The sequence below is a fragment of the Columba livia genome, chromosome 1 (assembly GCF_036013475.1).
Source record: "Columba livia isolate bColLiv1 breed racing homer chromosome 1, bColLiv1.pat.W.v2, whole genome shotgun sequence".
In the NCBI taxonomy this organism is placed as follows: Eukaryota; Metazoa; Chordata; class Aves; order Columbiformes; family Columbidae; genus Columba; species Columba livia.
The window spans coordinates 28,727,678-28,750,621 of record NC_088602.1 but is presented as its reverse complement, the minus strand read 5'-3'; the positions used below and the strand labels follow the sequence as shown (position 1 = coordinate 28,750,621).

General features: G+C 39.7%; 2 protein-coding genes across 4 annotated transcripts in view; one reads left to right on the top strand and one right to left on the bottom strand.

Annotated features, from left to right (window-relative positions):
- The window catches only part of NHLRC3 (NHL repeat containing 3), a 10,049-nt gene extending 7,739 nt beyond the window's left edge, over window positions 1-2,310 (bottom strand). The window contains exons 1-2 of the mRNA XM_065052452.1: window positions 1,418-2,310; window positions 166-318 (exon numbers count right to left, since the gene is read on the bottom strand). Coding sequence (XP_064908524.1) covers window positions 166-318; window positions 1,418-1,819 — 555 coding nt within the window. The 5' untranslated portion in view covers window positions 1,820-2,310. The remainder of the gene's footprint in view (window positions 1-165; window positions 319-1,417) is intronic.
- On the top strand, window positions 2,232-22,944 carry PROSER1 (proline and serine rich 1). Of its 3 annotated transcripts, none has more exons than XM_021286880.2 (13): window positions 2,232-2,500; window positions 5,615-5,680; window positions 6,461-6,529; window positions 6,975-7,069; window positions 8,929-9,022; window positions 9,532-9,642; window positions 10,342-10,425; window positions 11,333-11,411; window positions 13,446-13,541; window positions 13,663-13,707; window positions 15,961-17,722; window positions 18,381-18,528; window positions 22,652-22,944. In XM_021286880.2, the coding sequence occupies exons 1-13, from the start codon at window positions 2,456-2,458 to the stop codon at window positions 22,682-22,684; spliced, it is 2,727 nt and encodes a 908-aa protein (XP_021142555.1). In that variant the 5' UTR covers window positions 2,232-2,455; the 3' UTR covers window positions 22,685-22,944. The 3 variants fall into 3 exon arrangements, with proteins under 3 accessions (XP_021142555.1, XP_005501919.1, XP_005501918.1); XM_005501862.4 differs by having other exon boundaries at window positions 22,625-22,944; XM_005501861.4 differs by lacking the exon at window positions 22,652-22,944 and adding an exon at window positions 19,821-21,499.

Genomic DNA, 22,944 nt, shown 5'->3' with positions numbered 1-22,944 from the left:
ATACATACTTATATTTTCACCAATTTTTATACAGTAATTATTCATATATATATATATATATATATATATATATATATAGACACACACATACATATAATCTAAACCAAACACTTTAAAGGAAAAACACTAGATCAACAAGGAGAGATATTTAGTACTCTCACTCACTTGTCCCACATAGACCAAACCATGAAGAGAGTCGACAGCAACACAAAATGTTTGGCCAGTGAAGTATTCTGGAAGTTTAGGCCAGCCTATGTCCAGCTTGTACATCTGCTGCTGTCCATTCCAATGAGGGAAGTAATCAAAGGCTTTTAAAAACTGGAAACACAACAATAAATACCCATTAGTAGTTAAATTCTACGATGGTGGGATCAGAAGAACTAGCAGTAGAAAGTGACTTTGTACTAAAGCATCATAAATGGATTTATTCAAATTAAATTTAGAAGACAAACAGATATAAAACTTTGACAAACTAGCTAATAAAATCCTTTAGATTGGGGAGCTCTGGAGTTAAAAGGCAAAATAAACACACCCGGAAATATCATACATCATAGTTGCTATTACACTCCAAAATGAGGAAAATAGCATAGAAGGCTCCGAAACAAACAGAATCAATAAACACTTCAAAAATACATAAAACTAAGAAAAAGCAAAATAAATGGAAAATGCGGCTCAAGAAAGAAAACTACATCTTAGAAATGGGGATGTGTAAGACAGCAGGAACAGCAACGCCAACATGTATGTATATATTTTAAAGGGTGATGGAAAAAAAGCCCATCTTTCACCTTTTTGTTCTAGTTTTCCAGGAAAATAAGGGAAGCCAAGCACAGATATGCTGCAGCGAGCTAAGCACTAGAACTGAAAGATCAGGCCAGAACTACAAGTAACAAGTGGTGACCCTGAAGGACCAGGGCCATTTAACATTTCTGTTAATTGCCTTGCCAGAAGCAGAGGCAAGTTGATGACACGGAACTACAAACAGCTTGAGAAAGACTAGACCACCACGAAGGAAACCCGAGAGCAATTAAGCAAGGAGAAAACCCGTCAGGAAGGAGTTATTCACCCAGAGATTATTAAAGTTTTTCTTCGTTTAAGCAGCGCACGCTGCTCGGAAACCCCTGCACAAGAACCACCCAGTGCTCGCATTTATCTCAGAGGAGCTGCAAAGCCACATAATGAAGCCTCTAAGCCAGAACAGGCCCGGGAAGGCACCAGGACGGCACGGGCCCCGGAGCCCTGCCGGCACCGCTGCGAGTCCCCGCGCAGGCCGGGGACAGGCGGCCCTACCGCAAGCCCGGACCCAAGCGCTCTCCCCCCGGGCCGGGCGCCCGCCGGCCCCCTCCGGAAGCCACAACCAGAGGGCTCACAGGAAGCTCCCGCGCTACGCCCCGTCCCTCAGGCCGCGGCCGCCGCCCACCTGCGAGCCCCAGAGCAGCGCCAGCAGCGCCAACAGCGCCCCGGCCATCGGCAGCCACAGCCCCGCCGGCCGCCCCCGCCGCATGAAGGCCTGGACGGGGCGGGGCTGCCTCGCGGGAGGGCCGCGTTGCCATGGCAGCCACGTGACCGACGCCCCTCCCGCCAGCAGGTGGTTCAGGGAAGGCGGGGGGGGTTTCGTTCTCATTCTCCCGGCCCTGGGCTGTCCGACTCTATGCCGTCTCTGAGCCGCGCTGCGCCAGCGCAGAGGCGGGCCAGAGAGGGCACGTCGACGCCCCGCGGAAGGACTTAGCGCTTCAGAGCGGCGCCCGGGAGCTAAAAAAGGGGGGAGTCTATCTCGAGTTTCCGCCACTTCTGCGTAGGCATTATTGTTGTTGACCAGCATGGAAAGGGGCCTTCGGGTCCATGCTGTGACGTCATAGCCGCGCGCCGGCGGGGAGGCAGGCTTGCCGAGCGGGGTGTTCTGTCGGTAGCTGCGCTTTCGCTTCCCGGCCGCTCCTCGGATTCTGCCCCGCGGCCGCTCCCAGCTGCCTCGGCCTCTGGCCGCCGGGATCGCAGGGTGGCGGCGGAGCGAGCTATGGGGTGTGGGGGTGCCCGGCAGGCGAGCGCGGGCCGGACGGGCCTCGGTGCCGCGTGCTGAGGGGAGCGGCGCGGCGAGGCCGCCCGGGGGGCTGCGGCTGCCGCCCCGCTCCTGCCGCTGGCCCGGCCTCTCTGCCCCGGTCCTGCCTCTCCCTTCGCCGGCGAGAACAGCCTCGGAACGTGCGCGGGTCGCAGCAGCGGCCGTGTCCGCCTTTGTCTCTTGCGCTGTGTCCGGTGCTGCGGCGGCGTCAGCGCTGAGGTGCCGGGGGCTGAGAAGGTCCCAAGCTGCCGTTCTTGCACTCCTTTATTTATTTTTTTATTTATTTTTTTTCTTCTTCTGTGCTTAAAATCTCTCAGTAAACAGTTTGGCCTGGATTTTTTTTTTGTTTTTTTTTTTTTCTTCTTCCATGTTTAAGTATCTGCATTGAATGAACTAATAAAGATGGATAAGAAATCATTTGAAACCGTGCTGGATGAAATTAGAAAGGTAACTTCGTGTTTTGCATGTCAGTTTAACCATTTGATGGTAGAATGTTCCTTGTAATGAACATATCAGGTTGGGTGTTTGTGTTCTTTGAAAATAACTTCAGGATTCAATAAAGACTAAATTTCACCCCAGTGTGATGAGCAATAATCCTGTGTTACTGGTGTGTGCTAATTCTTGCATGTCAGGTATAACAGTGTGAAGCTGCTCTGACATGCTTGCTCTTGGAGATATTGTTATTTTCTCGGGAAACAATCAGTTCAGACAGCTATCACTGAGCTAACAACTTGTGCTTGAAGAGTGCTCATTTGAATAAAGCGTTTTAATAAGTTGAGCACAGCATTGTCATTGACAAGGAGGATGAGAAAGAAAAAACAAAATAACCAAGTGTCTCTTTTGGGGGTGGGAGGGCCTGTGTTTGTTTGGCCTGACCAGATATGGGAACTTAAAGTATGAAGTGTCCACCTTTTATATGATGGTTTGGGAGATACGACACACAAATATGACATGAGAGGACTGGTTTCAAAGTCACATCTCCTGCAGTTCAGGAGCGTGTGCACACCTTCCTACAGGATGTGAAATCCTGCGGTTTGATGCATGCTCTGAACTGTGCTTGTGCATCTCCTGGTAAAAACTCAGGGACCAAAACACCTACTAGTTGTGGGTAGCAGAGATACAAACCTGGGCTTCCTGATGTCTGTTGAGCTTCTGGTTTCTTACTAAAAGGTGGGGCTGGCTTTTAACAGGAAAGTGAGTGATTTGGACAGTTGGAAGTGGAAAAGGACATAGAAAAGATCAGAACCTCTGAGATTAATGATTTCTGTCTTACATGGGAAGTGTAAACCTGGATGATGTATTTTGCAGTAGTTAAGCAGAGGTGTTATGTCACAGTGGAACAGTTAATTATCCTGCGAAAGCTGTCTTGGTGGGAAAATGAGGGGCTTGTTTTATATGAGATCGCCTTATGGCAGAGAAGGAATCCTTAGTGGTTCTGTAATAGGTGTTTTTGTGATGATGGATGGTTTAGAAGAGGTCATTTCCTTTCTTGGGAGTTGGGTGCTACAGAGTTGAGTTTCAGTTCAGCTTCTCTTCAGCATGAGACGCAGTAGTGGCTGCAGCTGTAGCAGGATTATTTTGGAATGTATTGATGTATAAATTGCTGTGCTCAAAAGCCCCAGTGATGAGTCTCTGTTGTCAAAACTGCACGTACTAGCATTTTTACATAAGGTCACGGTCATAAATTCTTTATAAAACAGGTATGTTTTGTGCTGTGTAACCAGCTAAAAACATCACAGCCTAAGATGCTTCCGGGTGTGGATTTCTTTCCCAACCTAAAAATTTTATGGAAAATCTGGGGAAAAAAATCAAGGAACATATTGCACATGAATATTTTCTCTGAGAATTGATGGTGGGAGGGAACTATGTTTCGAATATTACTACTGCAGTGCGGCCCTTCAGCGTATGCTCTGTGATTACTAAAGACTTCAAACAAAAGAGGTTTTGACATGTGATTTTAGACAATTATGTTGGCTGTGTGCTAGCTGCCTGTATTCCCGTAAACCTAACTTACTGTTGATCTGAGGATCGGTGCAGTGCTGTGTTAATAACAGCTGTGCTCTTCCAGTGTAATGTTCATTTTCCAAATACTTGTTTTGTATCTTTGTTGCGAGGTTTTTGTTTAAACTTCATTTCTAGCTCTGTGGTAGAACCTTCTTTATTATGTGATTTACAAATCTCTTGTGTTGGTGTGTCCCATTTTCAGTCCTACAATTAGCAGGGACAATTATTTCAGTGCCTTAATCTGTAGCTTAGTTCTGTCTTTCCCTGTATATATTTATGATTGTTAACAAAATAAACTTTGAGGGTTTTTCATAAATATACATAGCAGCACTTTCTGTTTGTGTTCTTATTATGAATTTATTCAGTTGTTGATTTAAGAAGAAAAAGTAATTTTTTTTTTGTAAAGTTGCCATGTGAAATACCAGGCTTTTTTTTTTTTTTTTACACCAAAATATGTGAAGAGAAAAGGAAGGGAGAGAAGGTAAAATGAGATAAAGAGAAAGGAGAGGGTTTTTTTATCCCTGTGACTTCAGTGTGTTTGGTGTTGTTGGTCTCTTGAGGAGGTACAGAAAGGAAGGGGTTGCCTGGAACAGTGGGTGTGTGTGTGTGTGCACCTGGGCTGCTCACAGCTGTGTTGCAGTGATGGAGAACTTCACATCTGTCTGTGTGGGGGGACAAGGGCAAAACCAGAAGGAACAGGGGTAGATTTTAGGGCTATGGGGAAGAGACAGAAGTGGGTGTGTGGGTGAAGCTGGAGGTGATTTGAGAGTAGTTAGCATGAAAGCTGGCAATGGATGGGGGCCTTGGAAACTGGGGAAGAAAGGTGGGTGCATCGATTTGGAGCAGGAATTCAGCTGTTACCTGTCATGTTTACATTTATATATCCATCAGTGCACTGAGGAGGAGGAGGAAGCCCTGGCTATTGGTAGCCCAGGTGGTTATCAACAAAATAGTCTTGCCACTAAGTCATAGGTGGTGGTCTTTAAACTACTGCATTAAACTACTTTGCTTCCTTTGTTTTGTATGGTTGTGTATTCAAGTTTTAACATTGGGCAGGTTATGATAAGACATCAACCTCTGGAGCAGGTTTTCCTGTGTACTTAATTCCATCTGTATGGACTTGTTACCCAGTTTCTTCATAAATTCACTGAAGTAAGATGCTTTTAAAATTATTTTTCAGGGAACACAAAAAGAGATTGTATGGATAATCAACTCTAATATATTGTTTAATGTAAAGTTTATGTAAACCTTTGAGGCAAAAGGAAGAGTGATGATGTGCTCTCAGTACAGTCTTAAACAACAAGAACAAAAAGCAAAATTAAATCAAAAAATGACTCTTTTTAACAGAAGAATTAAATTACAACTCTGTTTTCCGTTGTTCTCTCAATTATTTAAGGAATATACTGTTACTTAGAAGTATAGCAATGTAGTTGATGGAAATGTCACTTTGTAAGGTCAGATTTTTTAGATTAATAGGTTAGTCTAGCAGATGGTTGTGCCATAATTATAATGTTTGAGGGACTAATTATGCATCTTTTTTTTTCTTATATCTTCTAGGCTGTATTGACTGAGTACAAATTAAAAGCTATTGAATATGTTCATGGATACTTTTCTAGTGAACAGGTAAAAGTCAACACTGTCATGGGTTTAATGGGAACTATTAGTTTTGTGTATTCAGTAATAGAGAAATATAGTGTCTCCAGTCATACTGAGGCTGATCACATTAGTTTTTTGATTTATTAACTGAGGAGATTTAATTCTTCATTATTAAATCAGCAATAAACTGTTAAAAATAGTTCCAACTTGTTTTGTTATCATCATCATTAGATTTTCATTATTGTTGTTCGGGGAAAATTGGATAAGTTTATCATCATGGAATTAAGGATTCTTTTGCAACTATTTATAAACTGGCATGTAGTAATAAGTATCCAACTTATTTTGGTACTATGTATATTTTTTTCCTGATCCTTTTTCTTCTGTATATCGGTTTCTGTTTTTTTGTATTTTGTGTTTTTTGTTTTTTGTTTTTGTGTGTGTGTGTTTGTGTATGCTTAGTGAATACACTGTTTGAGATACTGAATGTTTATAAGCTTTTTCAGAAAGACTTACTTTTTTTCCTAATGCTGTGGCAATTGTTTTGCATATATGCAAATATATAGAGAGGAGTAAGTATCTATTTTAAATATTTCCGTAGAAAAACATCTCATAAGGTAGAAATTTTAAGTGCCTACTTAGAACAAAAGGAATGTTACATGCTGGTAGGCACTGACAATCAAACATCACAGACAGACACGTTTTTTTAGCAGTATACCGCTGTATTCCAAAAATGGAAAGATCATATTGATGCTGTTAGCATATTTTTTTAATACATATAAAAGATTAATTGAAGGCCTTTCTTTGCAGGTTGTTGAGTTATTGAGATATTTTTCCTGGGCTGAACCACAGCTTAAGGCGATAAAGGCTTTACAACATGTAAGTTCTTGTGACATAATTTTGTGGAGTAAGTTTGCCCTCTTAATCTCATTCTAGTTTTGTGGTGTCTACTTTTGCAAGAGATGGGTCAGACTGCCCCTTAATCTTCCAAGCTTCTTCTTCATTTCTTTCCATGGTATCGAAATATGAAACTTCATACTTTTAACTAGGGTATCTTTTCTGACTAAAGTATCTTCTGCTTTCCTGTGTATCACAAGAATACATGTAGCCCTTTGTCACTATTGTTAACTTTTCTAATTTCTTTGCTTTTGGCAAGTGCTTTTTGGAGTTGCTTGTTCAGAATTTAGAATATAGAGAGGGAGAGATTATTAAATGTTTACTGAAATACATTATATGAAGCTGTTACTGAGTTGCATTCTGAGTTTAAAATAATTGTACTGCCTTTCTTTATAGACACTTTTTTTCTTTCTTGCTTACTTGTCAGAAAATAGTGGCAGTTCCGGCATCGAAAATGGTTAATATTCTCAACTGCTTCACATTCAGTAAAGATAAACTTATTGCCCTTGAAATCTTAGCTTCGTAAGTATCTCTCATGTTTTATTTCCTTAACTTGTATTGTTTTTAGTAGTGTTTGAATGTATAAAATTTCAGATGCTTGTAGAAGCAAACACTGTGGCCAGTTAAGGTAAAGCACAAATCCATTATTGATGTGGCTGTAAAAAGAAGAATTGGAAGTAAACATTGTGCAGAGTTCCATAGTTCATCTGAGTCTTGAGTGTGCTGCTGTATGGGCTTCTGCCTGCTGGAAAGCTGTCACTTTGCCAGTGTTTTTACAGTGGTTTCCAAATCTTGTAGAGGATGAAGAGGGCCTTAAGCTTATTTCTGCTCACTGAAATGTAAAACGCTCGAGACCAGAGTATTCTGGGCATTGACCCTTTTGCATTTGAAAAGCCCTCTAAATATTACATGTGTAAAAATGAGGTAAGTAAATAGTTCTCTTAAATTGACACATTTAATTTACAGATCTAATGTCTATAAAAGATGTATAGGTATTCTAAATTTATATGTACACGGAAAGTTGTTTTTTATTTTGTTTTACTAAACACAGCTGCTTCAAAGGATCTACCATCTACATAAGTTTATACTGGAACTCTTCTGTCTGGTTTAGGGGATTTATTACATGAAATGTTGTTCTTGCTTGGGTTGGGATGTTTTTTTTTGCATTTAGTATGTCTGCCTGGCATATGAATGCTATATATTACAGCCAGCTTAAACATTTTGGGGCACGTAAATTAATGATATAAATAACCATAAAACAAATAAGATTGAGGATATAGACATGGTCTTGCTTTCAGAATTGAGCTTTAAGAAGCTGTGTGAGCGCTCCCGGTCTCCTTCAGGCCAAAGCAAAGCATGGCAGCCTAAAGGAAGTTCAGTGGCACTTTAAACTAACCTGTTTTGCTTGAAATGAGATTGGAGCTCTACAGCTGCTACACTTCAGCTGGTGTGGGGGGAAAGCATAGTGACTTCTTTAGCTGTAGAATTTCCACAGTGCAAGAGCATAATTAGGGAGTCATGATATAGAAATCCTAACCCAAATCTATGTACTACTTACTTTGCTAATCAAAACTAGAGAACAAAGCTGAAAGTCCATTAGCATTTTAATAGCATTCTTTGAAGAGTTTTTCATGTCTTCGTTCAACATTCTGCTGATTCCATTTCTTCTAATACTCTTTGTTGAGAAGGCCTCCTTTTTGCGGCGGTATTCTATTTCCAGTAGTTTGGGTGGGGCAGGTGGTGTTTAACAGCAGTGGAGGTGGTGGGGTCAGGGTTTTGAAAAAGACAGGTAGAATCAGGCATTAGGCTCCTTGTACTTGCATGTTTTGTTGTTTTCTTTGACACGTCTAGTGTTATTTTTGGGAGAGGAGCAAAGAGAAGGGAAGGGTACTTTTTTGAACTATGTGAGGGGTTTCACTATTTCTGCAGAACACGGAGAGAATTTCCAGGAGTTTCATCTTTTTAATTCTGGAGTAAATAAGATGAAAATTTGTTTCTCTACCAGTCTGGCAAGAAACAGTTGCAAACCAAGTAGCTGCTGATTTTCTGCCGTGCTGGGAATTGTGTGCTAGTAGCAATTAAAGCTTTCTCATTAACTGTTGTGATGCAAAATTCATTTTAGTTATTTTTGCCACAAGGTTTAGCCATCGTCGTCCATTGTTCTGTATTGGTATTTAATCCTATGTTTCACTTACAGGTATGAAGTTCATATTTAAGCCTGGGTTTTGTACTTCAATAAGAACAATAATTTTATGATTTGAACTAATTATGCTTTTTAATGTACTGTTGGGTATTGTCTGAAAAATTGTTGATTACTTTTCAGTAGTACATTGTTTCTGATAAGTATATGGAATGACAGTAATCAGTGTCTTTATTTATAGCAACATTGTTGATGCTCAGAATTATCGGCTTATTGAAGATCTGTTCAGAATTAATATGTCAGAGAAGAAAAGATGCAGAAGAATTCTTGAACAGGTAGTCAAGATACTCTAGTATCCCTGATTCTGTCAAATACAGTATTGTCTCCATTGTCATGGTCATTGTGGGGTCAAGACTTACCATAAGGACTGCTGGGAACTACTGGTGGAAGATGAGTGGAAAGAAGTGGCTGAAAAAAGATAGGAGCTGTGTATATCTGTGGAGAAAAGGGGAAAGTTTCTGTCAGGCATTAGGATCCTATGGAAAAAGGGCACGGAATTGCAACCAGTGCTGAAGGAAACAGTCTGCATTTGTTTTAGGAAGCACCAAGTGCTTAACCCCAAGTTCAGTAGAAGCAGATGGGGTCAAGTAGAGTTATTCAAAACAGAAGGCACTTTCGCAGAACCTAACACTATTTGGACTATTTGGGAAGACGATTTGAGACAAAGCTTTGAATTGTTCCATGTAAGCTGATTCATGCCATCTAAATGTAATGAAATAGTAATTCATTTATGTAAAGCATTGAATTTGATAGAAAATAATGTCCTTTCTTGTTTATTTTTCAGGCTTCAAAAACGGGTTGTAAGGCTCCTCATGCTATGATATCATCCTGTGGCATGATTCCTGGCAACCCTTATCCCAAGGGCAAACCAAGCCGCATAAATGGAATTTTTCCAGTAAGCACGATCCTGTATTTTTGCTTTTCACAACATCCTTGATTTAGGATTTGTTATAGCATAATCAAAACCAGGATTCATATATGTGGAAGGAAGCATGAAATCAAAAGCAATGTTTTGTGGTTTTTTATTACTTCATTACACATCCATAGGGAACTTGCATTGTTTTTATTTGCCTTTTCTTTCTATGCTGCTTCAAGTCAAGGCTACTGCATAATAAGACATTGTTCCTATAAGGAAAGCGTTGTAAACTCTGGCGATATTTGGCAGAATTGGGAGAGGTGTAAAGAGCCTTACTGGTAGGTTGATAAGATGACCTAATATCATCACTACAGTACTGCTGCTAGTCTTCGTGTAGTTCTTGAGCAACCCTGTTAAGTTTTTCCTGTGAACACTTAAGGGACTGCAAAATATAAGTTATCATGTCCACCAATCAAAATGCAGAATTCTGATGATGTCAGAAGCATGGACTGTTTAATATGCGTCTCTTTACAAAAGCGCAGTTTTATAAACCAAGCTATTGGAATGCTCTTATTTTACAAACCTAAAACACAGTTTCTTTTTCCTAATAAACTTGGTTGAGTATCACTTTCAGAATATTCAAAAACTTGAGTGTAGTTCAGAGAAAAAATCTAATATGTATAGAGCAAGATTTACTTCTAAGTTAGTACTTAATAGTTTCATTTTCTTTTGTTTCAGGGAACCCCTATCAAAAAGGACACAGAAGAATGTACTAATGAAGGAAAGGGAATAGCAGCCCGTATACTTGGACCATCCAAACCAGTATGTTTAATAAATGAATAAATAAATTAAACCACCAGCCAATTCAGTGAGGCTTTTGTATGAAATGCTGCTATATTGCAAGAAGACTGTAGAGCATCAGGTTAAACAAAACTACCTTCTATAATAACGATAACATGACCTAACATATTTTTATTTAACTTGAAAACAAGCTCTAGTTTATGTGGGATAGGATTATCTAGGGGATATAACATGTGTGCATTTGAAGGCAGAATTAACTAGCAGAAGAGAAAGCTAAAAGTATTTTTAGTAGTCCATCATGAGCTAGTGTAAGTTTTAGATACAAATTTTTTAATACAGTCTCTGAGGGTTTCCTACATGAACATAAAAAACCCTGCATCTTGGAAACCTAAATTACAGCAGTGCCTTAGAAGAAGGTTCTTGTTTTCTAACAACATAGCTGATTTGTATTTCAAAATTTTTAAGCATGTGGGGTGAACTCCCAATGAACCTGCTGCTAATTTGAAGTATTGTCCAAATGTTTTGTTTTCACTTTTATTATGAGATGTTTCCCACTAAGTATATTATTTTAAAGGGACAAGTAACTTCATAACTATTTGTTAGTTTTAAATGTGCTAAATCTTTAAAACGAGAAGTCAGTCTAAGACTGGAGAGCGTGAACACTACAAGGCAGGAAGGATTTCCCTTTCCCACCTGTGTTCAGTGTTATATTAAAATCTAAACATATACTCGTGATGTTTGTTTCATTCCTTTCAGAAACAGTGAAATATTTGCAGTCGCTATGGGTATTATGAAGAAATATGATATCAAATGTTTTTCCAGTGAAGAACAGCTGTCTGTAGTAGTATCTGAATGTTAGCTTTTTTCCTGAGAAACATTAGGTAATGCTTTCACTATTGCTTCTTCTGTTTGTTTTTTGTTTATGTAGGCTCCATCAACCTACAACCCACACAAACCAGTTCCATACCCCATCCCACCATGTCGGCCACATGCAACTATTGCACCAAGTAAGGCTTCTCTGTGTTTTAGCTTGATGGTGTTGTTTACTCCATTTGCCTTTTATTAAAATAAGCCTTTTTTATTAAAAAGCATTGAGTGTCAGTTTCTCTGACCATGATCATATCTGAAATGGGCTTGCGCTCCCTGAACATGCTCTGGGTATTAGTTTCCACCTCTTCCTGTCATGACTCAGAGTTGATAAAAAGAGGAATATATTGACTTCTTTTCCCAGTGATCACATCATAAAGAAAATTCACAATTCTGTTCTGGTGACAAAATATTTCATTTATGGGAGGCACTGTGCATGTTAGACAAGAATACAGGTCTGTGTCTTTGTTACAATGTTTGATTAAGGTTTGGGCTTTGGCTTGACAAGTCTGTTGACTTGCTGTTGTACCAAACTTAGGATATGGTCAGGCACAGCCCTGGATTGGGTGGAAATACATAGGAACTTGCTGAAGGACTGTAATCTGTTTCTCAGTTGCCTTCAGCTGTACTTTAAAGCAGTTACCTAAAATAAAAATTCAGGTATGTAGATTTCAGTCTCAGAAGGGACATAGTGATTTCTTTTTCCTGTGTCTGGTCTTACTATTCCTAGCCTTGTGCCTCAGGGAAGATTGAGTCTTTCTTCATAAACTCCTCTCTCTTTACTCTGCTTTATCTGTTGTTTGATTCCAGACATTTTTGGATGGGAGCAAGGCAATTGCCATTTCTTTGGAAGAAGAAGTTGGAGTACTGATGTAGTCAGACTCTGGTCTTTTTGAGCAGCAGCTGAAAGCTTTTCCTAATCTTGCCATTCTGTGCGGCAAAATGAGTGCTCTGCTTAGGAAGCTTGCTTTTCACTAGTGTTAGGTATTTCAGGGAGGTCTTAACATATTTGATAAGAAAGTGTGGTAGAGCTCTTAGCATGCGTGTTGAAGGGCGAGTCATCTAACCAGCATGATGTCTGCAAGTGTCTTTATAGTCAGTTTGGAAAAATTTGCACTACTAGTAGCTAAAGCTTGATGATTTGTGCCCTAGAAATGACTTACTCCACAGAAAGTGTACAGGAAACTTGCAGACTGGCTCAGATTTATATTGAACAAATCCTATCCAAAGTAAGTTAGGGCACAAAATTTGGCCTGTGACTGGATGTAAATGCTAGTAGATTTTAGGATTTGAAACAGCTTTTGAGTTTTCAGGGCCTTATTAGGGTGCTACACGGTTTAAAAAAAAAAAATTCTTGTAACAACAGAACTTACAACTGATGATATATTTATATATATATATAAAATGTTTAATGAGATTGCAGATACTGACCTGAAACTATTGAATGTGTTTCTTTTCAAGCAATGGTCAGACTGATGTTTTGTTTTCTGCCTCTTACGTATATTGGTTTAACATTTCCTTCCTGGGTGATGCTATGATTGTTAGTTACTTTTCTGAATTTCAGCCAAGAGTTGTCATGCAAAAATCTTAACATTAGGTAAAACTATCATGAAAATGTCAGAAAGGAATTACATATGAGAAATTACTGCACTTTGAGAAATGTTCAAGTACTACTTTTTTCCCATGAAGTGTAAGCTCTAATGCTTTTCAAATACCCTTTCAGGACCACTGTGAGGTGTATTTATGTTCCTGTGATTTGAATTCTGAGAGACTAAGTATTTGAGATGGGACATTTTTCTGACTGGTGTTGGAGGGCTGGTCATGGTCGATGGTGTATGTTTGTCTCGTTTGTCAAGGCTTTTATGTTAAAGGAAGAGTTGCAAAGAAATGATGCTTCAGACGTTCTGAATCACTCCTCCCCTTTGAGTTTTTCAGGCAAAATGGAACTGAAAGCAATTGAAACCTGACCTTTTCAGGCTCTTTCAAGAGAACTGCCTTTCCTAAAATTTGGATCATAATGCATGTCACTTAGGCAGACATTGGCAAAAAGCCAGCATCCAGCCTGGATGATTAACTGGTCTGGCTTTCTGGTTCTTTTAAAGGAAAAGACACTTACTGGTTCACTTAGATATGGATTCTTCCAACTGAGATGTGTATTGTGTTGGTTCTTTTAGGTGCTTACAACAATGCCGGCTTAGTTCCAATGGCTAATGTCATAGCTCCAGGCTTACCAGCTCCTCCGCCATACAGTGCTAACCCAGTGGTATCAGGTAAAGCATGCATACCTTTAAAAATGTTGATCGTATTTTTTCTAATTCATTGTTGTGAATGGGTTATTCGCTGCTGGAGTTTCATTTGCTTTTAAATAACAAGCTGTTATTCTCTGTTTAGAAAATGAGGAACTTTCCAGCCAGGCAAAACCTTCCCAAAATCAAGGTAAATTGCAAATCCACAGGGGGAGTTTTGTGTTGATTGTGTCTTTGTTATTTGTTCAGAAAATGTAAACAATGTATTTGTTTAGGGGGATTTTTGTAAGCCTCCAAATATTTGACTACTGTTGGAATAGGATCCTCTGAGAGTTAATTAAAAAATCATCTCAGGCATTTGACACTTAGAAGCATTGAAACATTACAATTCTGCCTTTTGCGTTAGTTCATTAAAGTTGTATATTCTTCAGCATATAAGTGTGTGAGAAATCATGTAAAGAAAATGAAATCAAAACATGCTTTGCAATGTAGTACACTGAAACACTTCATTAATATCTTTGCAGTTGTTAAAACTTCGGACAGATACCTGAAATCTCATTCACATTTTAATGTTGTATATTAGCTGCTGTGGGAAGCTAGGAATACAAGAGAGACAAATTCTTTGTTTATAGTTTGTTGAAATCCATGTATAGAATGTCTTATCCCAGACTGTTACATCTGACTACGTGTACCTGCACTTTTGTCTTATGCTTTAATTTCCAGTTCTTTTTGCAGAAGAGAGAGTTGTCTTTTTTTTTTTTTTTAATCTTTATTCGTGTGGTACTTCATATGCTTTGTACATTGAGTACAAATGATAATAATAATTCCCATTATGACCTACTTATACAAAGGCTTCCATAACACTTTGTTAGGTTTGACAAACAGAAACTGTGAATCTACTGACTATTGACTCAGGCATATTAACACATACCCCAAATAGATAAAATGGCCATGATAAGTTTAGCCCCTGTAAATATTTATAGGAAAAAAAAAGAAGTTACGTTTTTTCTCCTCTGTGCATAGGGATAGTTCTACAGAATTGTTGCTGTTCCAAAGAATCAGTTTATTCATATATACCCCTTTAATCGTGCATGTATTTACAAGGTAGTTTATACAGATAAATGAATGTAGTGTAAGGAATAAAATCTTCTCTTGGGAGGAGAAATGCAGTAACAGCTCTGGGTTCTGTTGCAGCTGTATTTCTCTAGTTGTGACAACTGTGATCATGGAGATTCTTCTTCAGCTCGGAAACAGGATAAGGAAAGGGTAGAATCCAGAGCTGAGCAATTTGGGTCTTCGTTTTTGGAAAAGAATATGTAAAAGGAAATATTCTATTTGCAAACTTGCTGGTTTTAGAGTTTCAAGATACATAACACAGGAGTTTGTCATACCAATTTAGGTTGAAGATTTTAAAGATTCTGTGTTGGAGTTTGTGTGTGTATATGTAGAATTTTGGCAAAAGAGAGACCTAAGCTGCTACAGAGTTACGAGTGATGAGTTTGACAGGTTGGATCAGTGATTTGCTTACAGTTGAACAGATTATTTTAAAAGTCAAATAAAGCATGAGGGTTGTTTGGGAGGAATGATTCATGAACACATTCATATTCCCCAGGAGCTAGATAGGGGCATATCAAGGCTCATGACATGCCAGTGTTCATAAATGCAACTTCTTTCCATTAACCCCAACGTGCCCGTTTGCAGATTTTCCTCCAGCTTGACTGATGTCTCTATTCCTAGTGGCAGGCGCTTGCCTCAGTTATAGACACCTGACTTCAGACTTACAGAAATATTTGTTGAAAAGGTCAAGTGCCAATGTTAGTTTAATACTGTAGTGTGATACATGAATTTAAAAGTGTACCTTCTTAGAATCAAAATCTGAAGGAGACACAGTGAAGAGAATGGCCTGATTTTGAAGGAAAGAAAAATACCAGCACCTGAAATCATCTTTCTTCAGTTGTTGACTAAACTTCTCTGAGATCATGATACATTGAATTAACTGGTTCTGAAGGAAATTCTGACCTTCAGTGGCAGTGGATGCAGAGGAGCCCAGGTGATCTGATGCCGATGGGATATTAGATCTGTTTCGGGTACTGCCAGGTGGTAGAGACCAGAGGGAGGGTGTTTACCTGTGTCACTTAGACATTCTTGTGGAGTATGTTTGAGTATCTAACTGTCTTGCATGAGATCATGAAGAGGTAGCAGATGTCACAAAGTGTTTTAAAGAGGAGTGGTTACCTACTTCATGTACAACTTGTGTGATGTGTTTGTACATACCTTTTTGTTTTGTTTTCATAGGCTTCAGTGTTCACTGTTCATATACAGACATTGTATGTCAGCTATTGCCTGTGTATCATATTTTGAAATACTGTATAAAATGTGTTTGTGTTGATTTCAAACATTTCTGACAGTTTCAAGTATTCTTACCACTTTTGTTTCTTTGCAGCTTTTTCTGCACAAACGAATCAGCTCTTTACTCCTCATGGTTCTAATCCTTCAACACCTGCTGCTACTCCAGTCCCTACCCCATCACCTGTCAAAGCAATAAGCCATCCATTAGCACCTGCAACTCCACTCATCCCTGGGATGAACATGTCTACCCCTGTCCTTCCTGTTTTCCCAGGACAGGTCTCCTCTTCCATCCATACATCTCAGCCACCCACCCCAACCCCTACTGTCATCAAATCCCTTTCCTTACCTGGTGTTCCTGTCACATCTGCTCACAGTGCAACCTCTACCCCTATCCCTGCTGTTTTTTCTGGGCTGGCTTCTATAACCACAGCTACGCCAGCTCCACAAGGCTCTTCCACACCATGCGCCACACCTGCACCTGGTGAAGCTTTCGCATCCGCTGCTGCACCATTTGCTGGTCTCCCGTTCTCTGCAACCTCTTCAATTGCTTCTGCTAATAATCCCACTCCATTGTCATCAGTTTTTGCTGGCCTCCCTTTGTCCTTGCCTCCCAGCACCCAAGGGATTTCTAGTCCTGTTCCATCTACAATTGCTAATTCTTCTGCCACTACCATTCCTGGTTCTCTTAGCTTGCCTAACCCAATTTTGTCTGTCTTAAAAGGATTTCTGACATCAAATGACACTTCATTAATCAATTCATCTGCTTTACCTTCTGCTATGACAAGTGAGCTTGCTTCTTTGTCTGCTCTTGCTAATCAAAGCTCTGACCCTCCCACTTCCTCTGTCAACAAATGTTATACTCCATCAGCCACCCCCACCCCACAGCGTTCCTCCACACCTGGGCTGGCCATTTTTCCAGGTCTTCCATCCCCATCTGTGGCCAATTCTAGTTCCACTCCTCCAACATTGCCTACACAGTCACCTTTAACCACTTCTCCATCAATTATGCCAGTCAACTGTGGCTCATCAGCCTCCCTCTTGCATGGCACAAGCCCTACTAATCCGGATCAGCAACTCTCATCAGCCCCAGCTGCCACAAATATCCCAGTTCTGGTCAAAACAGAACCCATGAGTCCTACCCTGTCGGCCTTCAAAGGTCCTTCTCATTCAGCTGGCCCTTCTCATGGCACTATAGGACTGTCAGCACTTGGGCGTGCATACACCTCAGCAGCTTCAGTGCCAGTCAGTTTACCCAGTTCCCTGAATCCAGCGCTATCAGGTCTCTCCTCTTTGAGTGCTCCTCTAAACAACTCCAGTTCTCTGGCTTCCATCTCCCTCACCCCACATGGCTCCTCTGCTCCCATTGCCCCTGTGTTCAATGGACTCCCACCTTTTACGTCTCTAACCAGTAACTTTGCTTTTACTGGTAATCCAGCACTTACGCCACCCGTCACTCTCCCAGGGTCTTTGTTAGCTACTCCGTCTACAAGTGCTTCAGCCATGTCTGCCCCTCATGTGAGTTCCACTGCCGCCGTACTCTCAGGACTCGCCGCCTCAGCAACAGTATCTGCTCCACCCTTCTCGCTTAACTTGTCCAGTGCCGTCCCTTCCCTTTTTTCTGTTGCCCAGGGACCTCTGGGATCATCAAACCCATCCTTCCCTGGTTTTCCTGTCTCTAACACACCCTCTGTCACTCCTGCTCTCCCTTCTTTCCCTGGCCTCCAGGCATCTTCTGCAGTAGCAGCAGTTGCACCGTTGCCAGCAGCTGCCACAGCCCCATCTCCAGCTCCGGTCCTGCCAGGGTTTGCCTCGGCCTTTAGCTCAAACTTCAACTCTGCACTTGTTGCACAGGCTGGGTACGTTTCTGTTTCTGAAGGAGGTCAGAACCTTTTCTTTTTCCCTTGAGCAAAACACTGATTTTACTTTAGGCATAGACATTATTTTCACTCATAGTGAGTAATTAGAGTTAATTTTTAAAGTTAGTTCACCAATAGATTTCCACCTGTCTTTAGAAACCAATAGAGTAATTACTAAGTAGGTTGTCCCCAGTAGTCACCGTTACGACAGTCTAATCCAGTGAGGTGCTGAGTGATCTTATTTCCCAGATGAGAAAACTCGGCACCTCCTAGGCTTTTACAAGAATGGATTCCATGTGGGCATCCATTGACATGTCCAGATAATGGCAGACAATATCTTAGATATTCCTATGTTTTAAGGAAGTACTCAGCATTAACTTTAATCTGCAAAGCTTTTTGTATGCAAATTGTAGGCACAGCAGAGGTACAAAAATTTCTGAGTTCCTTTCTTAGGTATGCTCCAGACAGTCTTGGTTTGTATATGCATTAATAATTTGTAGGTACGTAGAGACCAGGCTTCTGTTTGTAAATTCTGGCTTTCACGAGGTTTAGAAAGCAGAGGTGCTTTTCTAATTTATGTAGATGTAAGCTTATAGAGGGAAAAACATGGGATAAAGCAGATTTTCCTAATAATAGTTGCATCTTGACATTCTTTCAGCCTGACTTCTGGACTACAGACACCAGGAAATGCCGTTTTTCCTGGTCTTTTATCTCTCCCTGGTATCCCTGGCTTTCCCCAAAGTGCCGCACAATCTTCCTTGCAGGAATTGCAGCATAGTGCGGCCGCACAGTCAGCACTACTACAGGTAACGTGCCTATTTCTTAATAGTATTTTGCTTCCAGTAATTGTTTGAACATGTTCTTGTGTGTTAAGTCAGTAAATGATTAAAACCTCTAACCTGTTTGAGAAGTGATTACAAGAACAACTCATATTAACTTCTTACTCAAGGCCAATGGGCAGTGCTTCTGGGTGTTATGAATGTGATTAAACCTATTTTGAAAACTCATTGTGAAATGAGTGAAGGAAAAAAGAGAAGACATGCAAGTGAAATCTGTTAAATTTAATGAACTGACCATGCAGTTGCAAAATCTGTGCTCAGTTCCAGTCTGACATTTTAATTATTAAAGATTTCTGTGGAAAACCACTTTTTTATGAGTTGTGTCCCTCTCTGTACACATGCAATCAGATTGTCTTGAATTTGTGTCTGCTGTGGTTGTGCCTTTCTCTTGATAATTTCCACAAATACAATTGTAACATAAGCTTGAGGTGGCTTTAGGTAATGTGTAGTTTTATCAACAACTTGTTTCATTCTTCAGCCTACATGAGTTAACTGAAACTATCATCAGAGTTTGTATTTAGGTATTTAATTTGCCTTTTATTGAAGATGGCCTCTGTACAGATTAAGGATTCTGGTAAGAAGTTCGTACTTCTTTACAAAACACTAAAAGAGGCAGCTGAGTGTCTTGAATTAATATTGTCTCTTTTCTGTGACACGTCAGGTTTTGAAATGGAGCATGTGTCTAATTACTGTTCAATATGCAGAACATTGTGAGATACCTTTGGACTATCAGGGGAAATAGTTTGGAAGAAGCAAATTACTTCATCTAGGCCATGCTGCTTTTGCAGCTCAGGAATTTATTTATTCTGTAGAAATCCATGTACGCAGATTGCATTGAGGAAACAGCTTTCTTGTTTACAAGTTCCAGTCACTAAAATTAACACTTAGCTACTTGAGCGATGAAGACAGAGCTCAAAGTCTGAAACAGTACAACTCCTGATTAAGCTTTGCTGTCCAAATCAGCTGTGACTTAATCCACTGGAAAGTAAATGCCATTAACGCTTCTTCGTTGTTCTTCTTAATCCAACTGCTTGCCTCATTCTCTGGTATTTCAGAGCAATTGTTGCGCTACAGTTTAACATCTGCGTGTGGGTGCATTGCTCACCTCTGTTCTTTGCACACTTCAGATTATATTAATACTTTCTTTGTTTTGGCTTGAGTAGGACTGGTATTGTGCCTGAAATTTTGCTTGATTTAGATTTTTGTTTGTTTATTTGTTTTTATCAGTGCTGTTTCCTAACAACTTCTCTTCCTTGAAGGCACATTCTGCTTCTGCTCTGGAGAACTATACAGCTCAGACTGAAGGTTTTGCTAACTATCCGTCAACACCAGGAACACCATTTTCATTGCAGACCAGTCTGCCCCAGAGTGGATGGCAGTAAATACCAAACATTTTAAAGACTGCAGTGGTTGCTTGACAGAGCCCGATCATATTCACTTTGAAAGCTGTCTCCGTGTTAATTGGGAGCATGGTCTGAACTGGGGGAAGAGGGGGAAAACATGAGGGTAAAATGATTCCAGGAGGCTGTGTTGGATGTCAAACCTCGTTCTTGATTGCATTTAGTTGATTCAGGGTCTGATCCTGTGAAATGCTGGGCATCCTTGACTCTCCTTTTAGCTTATGAGTTGAATGTTTGGTGTCTTACAGGATCAGGAACATTCAAACAGGTATTTATGTAAATAGAGCAATTGGCTGTCAAATGGAATGGGAAGAACAAATATACTTAATAGTGTGTATAAGCACCTATCCTTCTTTTATGTTTTGTATGGTATATGTGGTTCATATAAAATGAGATCTAGACTGAAACTAGATACTTAAAGCTGTAGACGATCTAGATGCACATTTCTTGTGTGTGCATGGATCAAGGTCAGTTTATGGTTCTTCAGATCTTCGTACGTGTGAGGATCTCCTCGTAGCATCAGCAGTATGTTAAGGGGAGGCTGGATCAGAGGGGTTTGGGGGTCTTCTTACGCTTTGAAAATATTGTCATGGGCTTGCTGCTGAATTGTGTACTTCTTTGTTGGAATCTGAACAGGAGAGCTAGGAAATGATGCTGTACTGTATTTGGCTAGAAGTGGATCATGTTTTCCTGGAGTATGGTTTAACTAGCTGAGAATATGTCTTTCCAAAGTACATACAAGCATTTTAATTTGCCTCTAAAATAATGTTCCACAGCATTCTCCCTGACCCGGCACCTCTCTGTGAGTGAAATAATTGTATTGCGGGTAGGCTGCCTATCCGGCACTTTTGACTGCAGACTTTTGTGAATGTTTACAGACATGGGTCAAGTTCTTCTCTCCCTTATACTCATAAACTCATTGGTTCTCTCTACGCTTTTGGGTGATAAACCACAACTTGATGGTGCTTATGTTATCCTGTGAATATAAGTGGGAGCAGAATTTGGACCATGGATTTTTTTAGTATTTTTCCTTGGAAAACATACATGATTTTAAAGGCATATAGCTAAATTAACTGCTAAATTAACTGTATTGGTTAGGAAGGGTTATGATGCAGCATATAGAAAGGTCTTGCTTTGTTAGTGAAATTCAGTTGTGCACTCTTCTAATAATGTTAGTACCTGTGGCAATGTGTAACACACCATTGAATATCATCTATTTAACTCTTGATCATGTTCTAGAGACAATAGAGATGAATGATATTCAATCCTGTGATTAAATTAAAATGTAGAGGATACTATACTGTAGAAAAGCTCTGTACCTAGAGTTTTACTTTTTTAAAGATGAATTCTGCTGGGAGATGTTGCTAATGTATTTTCTTTTAAGATGTGAACAAACTTTTTTAGAACATTAACGGAAACTCCTGTATTGGTTTTTAACACAATTTTTTTAAATAAAAAGTTTACAGTCATGGCAAAAAGGTTTGCGGACTATTTACATACCTAAAATACAGATTAATAAACTTGTTTTTACTAAGACACTTCCTAATGTTTGATCTTGCTTATGCTGTTTCTTTGTGATGCAGAATTATATCCTGAATAATAAAACTGGTTTCATAAAGAGTGGCAATAGAAATATCCTGTGAAGTGTTTAGATAAAAAAATTAAATAGTGTCCTCAGTACTTTGTCGGCAGTTGGGTAGTCTTGCAGTTTAATAATCAAATTTACATATTACTTTAAATTTAAAAACATCGCATATTTACAGTTGTTTTGTTTTTTAATTTTGTGAAACCTGTTGAATTCTAATGATTTTCCACTTTGAACTGCTTTTAAAATCTGTGCCTTATGTCTTGACTCAAGAAGTCTTTGGAAAAAATCTCTGCCATCTTTCATTATCCTTTCCTTCTCATTCTTGTCATGACTTGTAGGTTTGTAAATCAATTGGAGAAGGAGAAAATAAAAATAGAACTATTTTCTCAAGACCAAATTGGCTTTTATCCCATAGATGTGAATGTAAAGTAGTTTGGAGTGTTTTGTAACCTTACTGAGGTGCTGAGTTTGATCTCTGGTTTATCCTAGTTTCCCCATCAAGCAGTCAAACTTTAAACTCACCCACATTACCTTTCAGTCAAAAACAAGTACCAGACATCAGCTGTTGTATGGTGTTTTATCAAAAAGTAAGCACTTTGTATTGTTTGCTTCTGAAAAAAATCTATTGAATGGTCATGGGGTGCGGATTGTTGGTTTTTTTCTGTCTGAACATTAGACAGTTCAAAGATACCTAAGAGACCATAGAGCCCTGTTTCTCCAAATGAAGGCAGGTGAGAAGCAGTGAATATCCACCGTATTAAACGCTATTCTGAAACAATGTATTTTCTAAGTGGTGTCTCTGTGCTCTTCTTTACCCATAAAAGAGTATTTCATGCACAGCTAGTGTAGTTTTACATAGAACTTCCTCATGAGTGTTAGCTGACTGAACAAATAGGTTGAGAAGCATTAAATTGTCAAGATTTTGTCTAGAATGGGCTCTCCGGTTCTTACTGAATCACATTGAGCAACATTTTGTAAACTGAACTTTGCAGTGGTTAGGATTAAGGTAAGTTTCAATTTCTTAAATATTTCTGCTGATGTAAAACTGTTTTTTTATTAATTTTTTTCTCTTCAGGAATAAAGTCTGTGTTCTGCATTGCAGCAAACTCCTGTGACCCAGCCTTGGAATTTCTGAAGGGGGTGATTTGTCCTGAGCTCTTTCATGCTTGTATGAGCATCACTTTTAAACAGCCAATGAAAAGTTTGTTCCTCAGACAAACCACGCTGGATCTTACACTGAGCCTGTGCTGGGAAAAGGCTCTTGCTGTATTGGACTATGACTTTTTCATTGTTCAAGTTGCCTATTACTGCTATGTTTAAGCTGTGTTGACAGACTGCAAAGATAAGGTGTAGTGGAATGTTCTTTGAAATAAAATCCTTATTCAGAACAAGTAA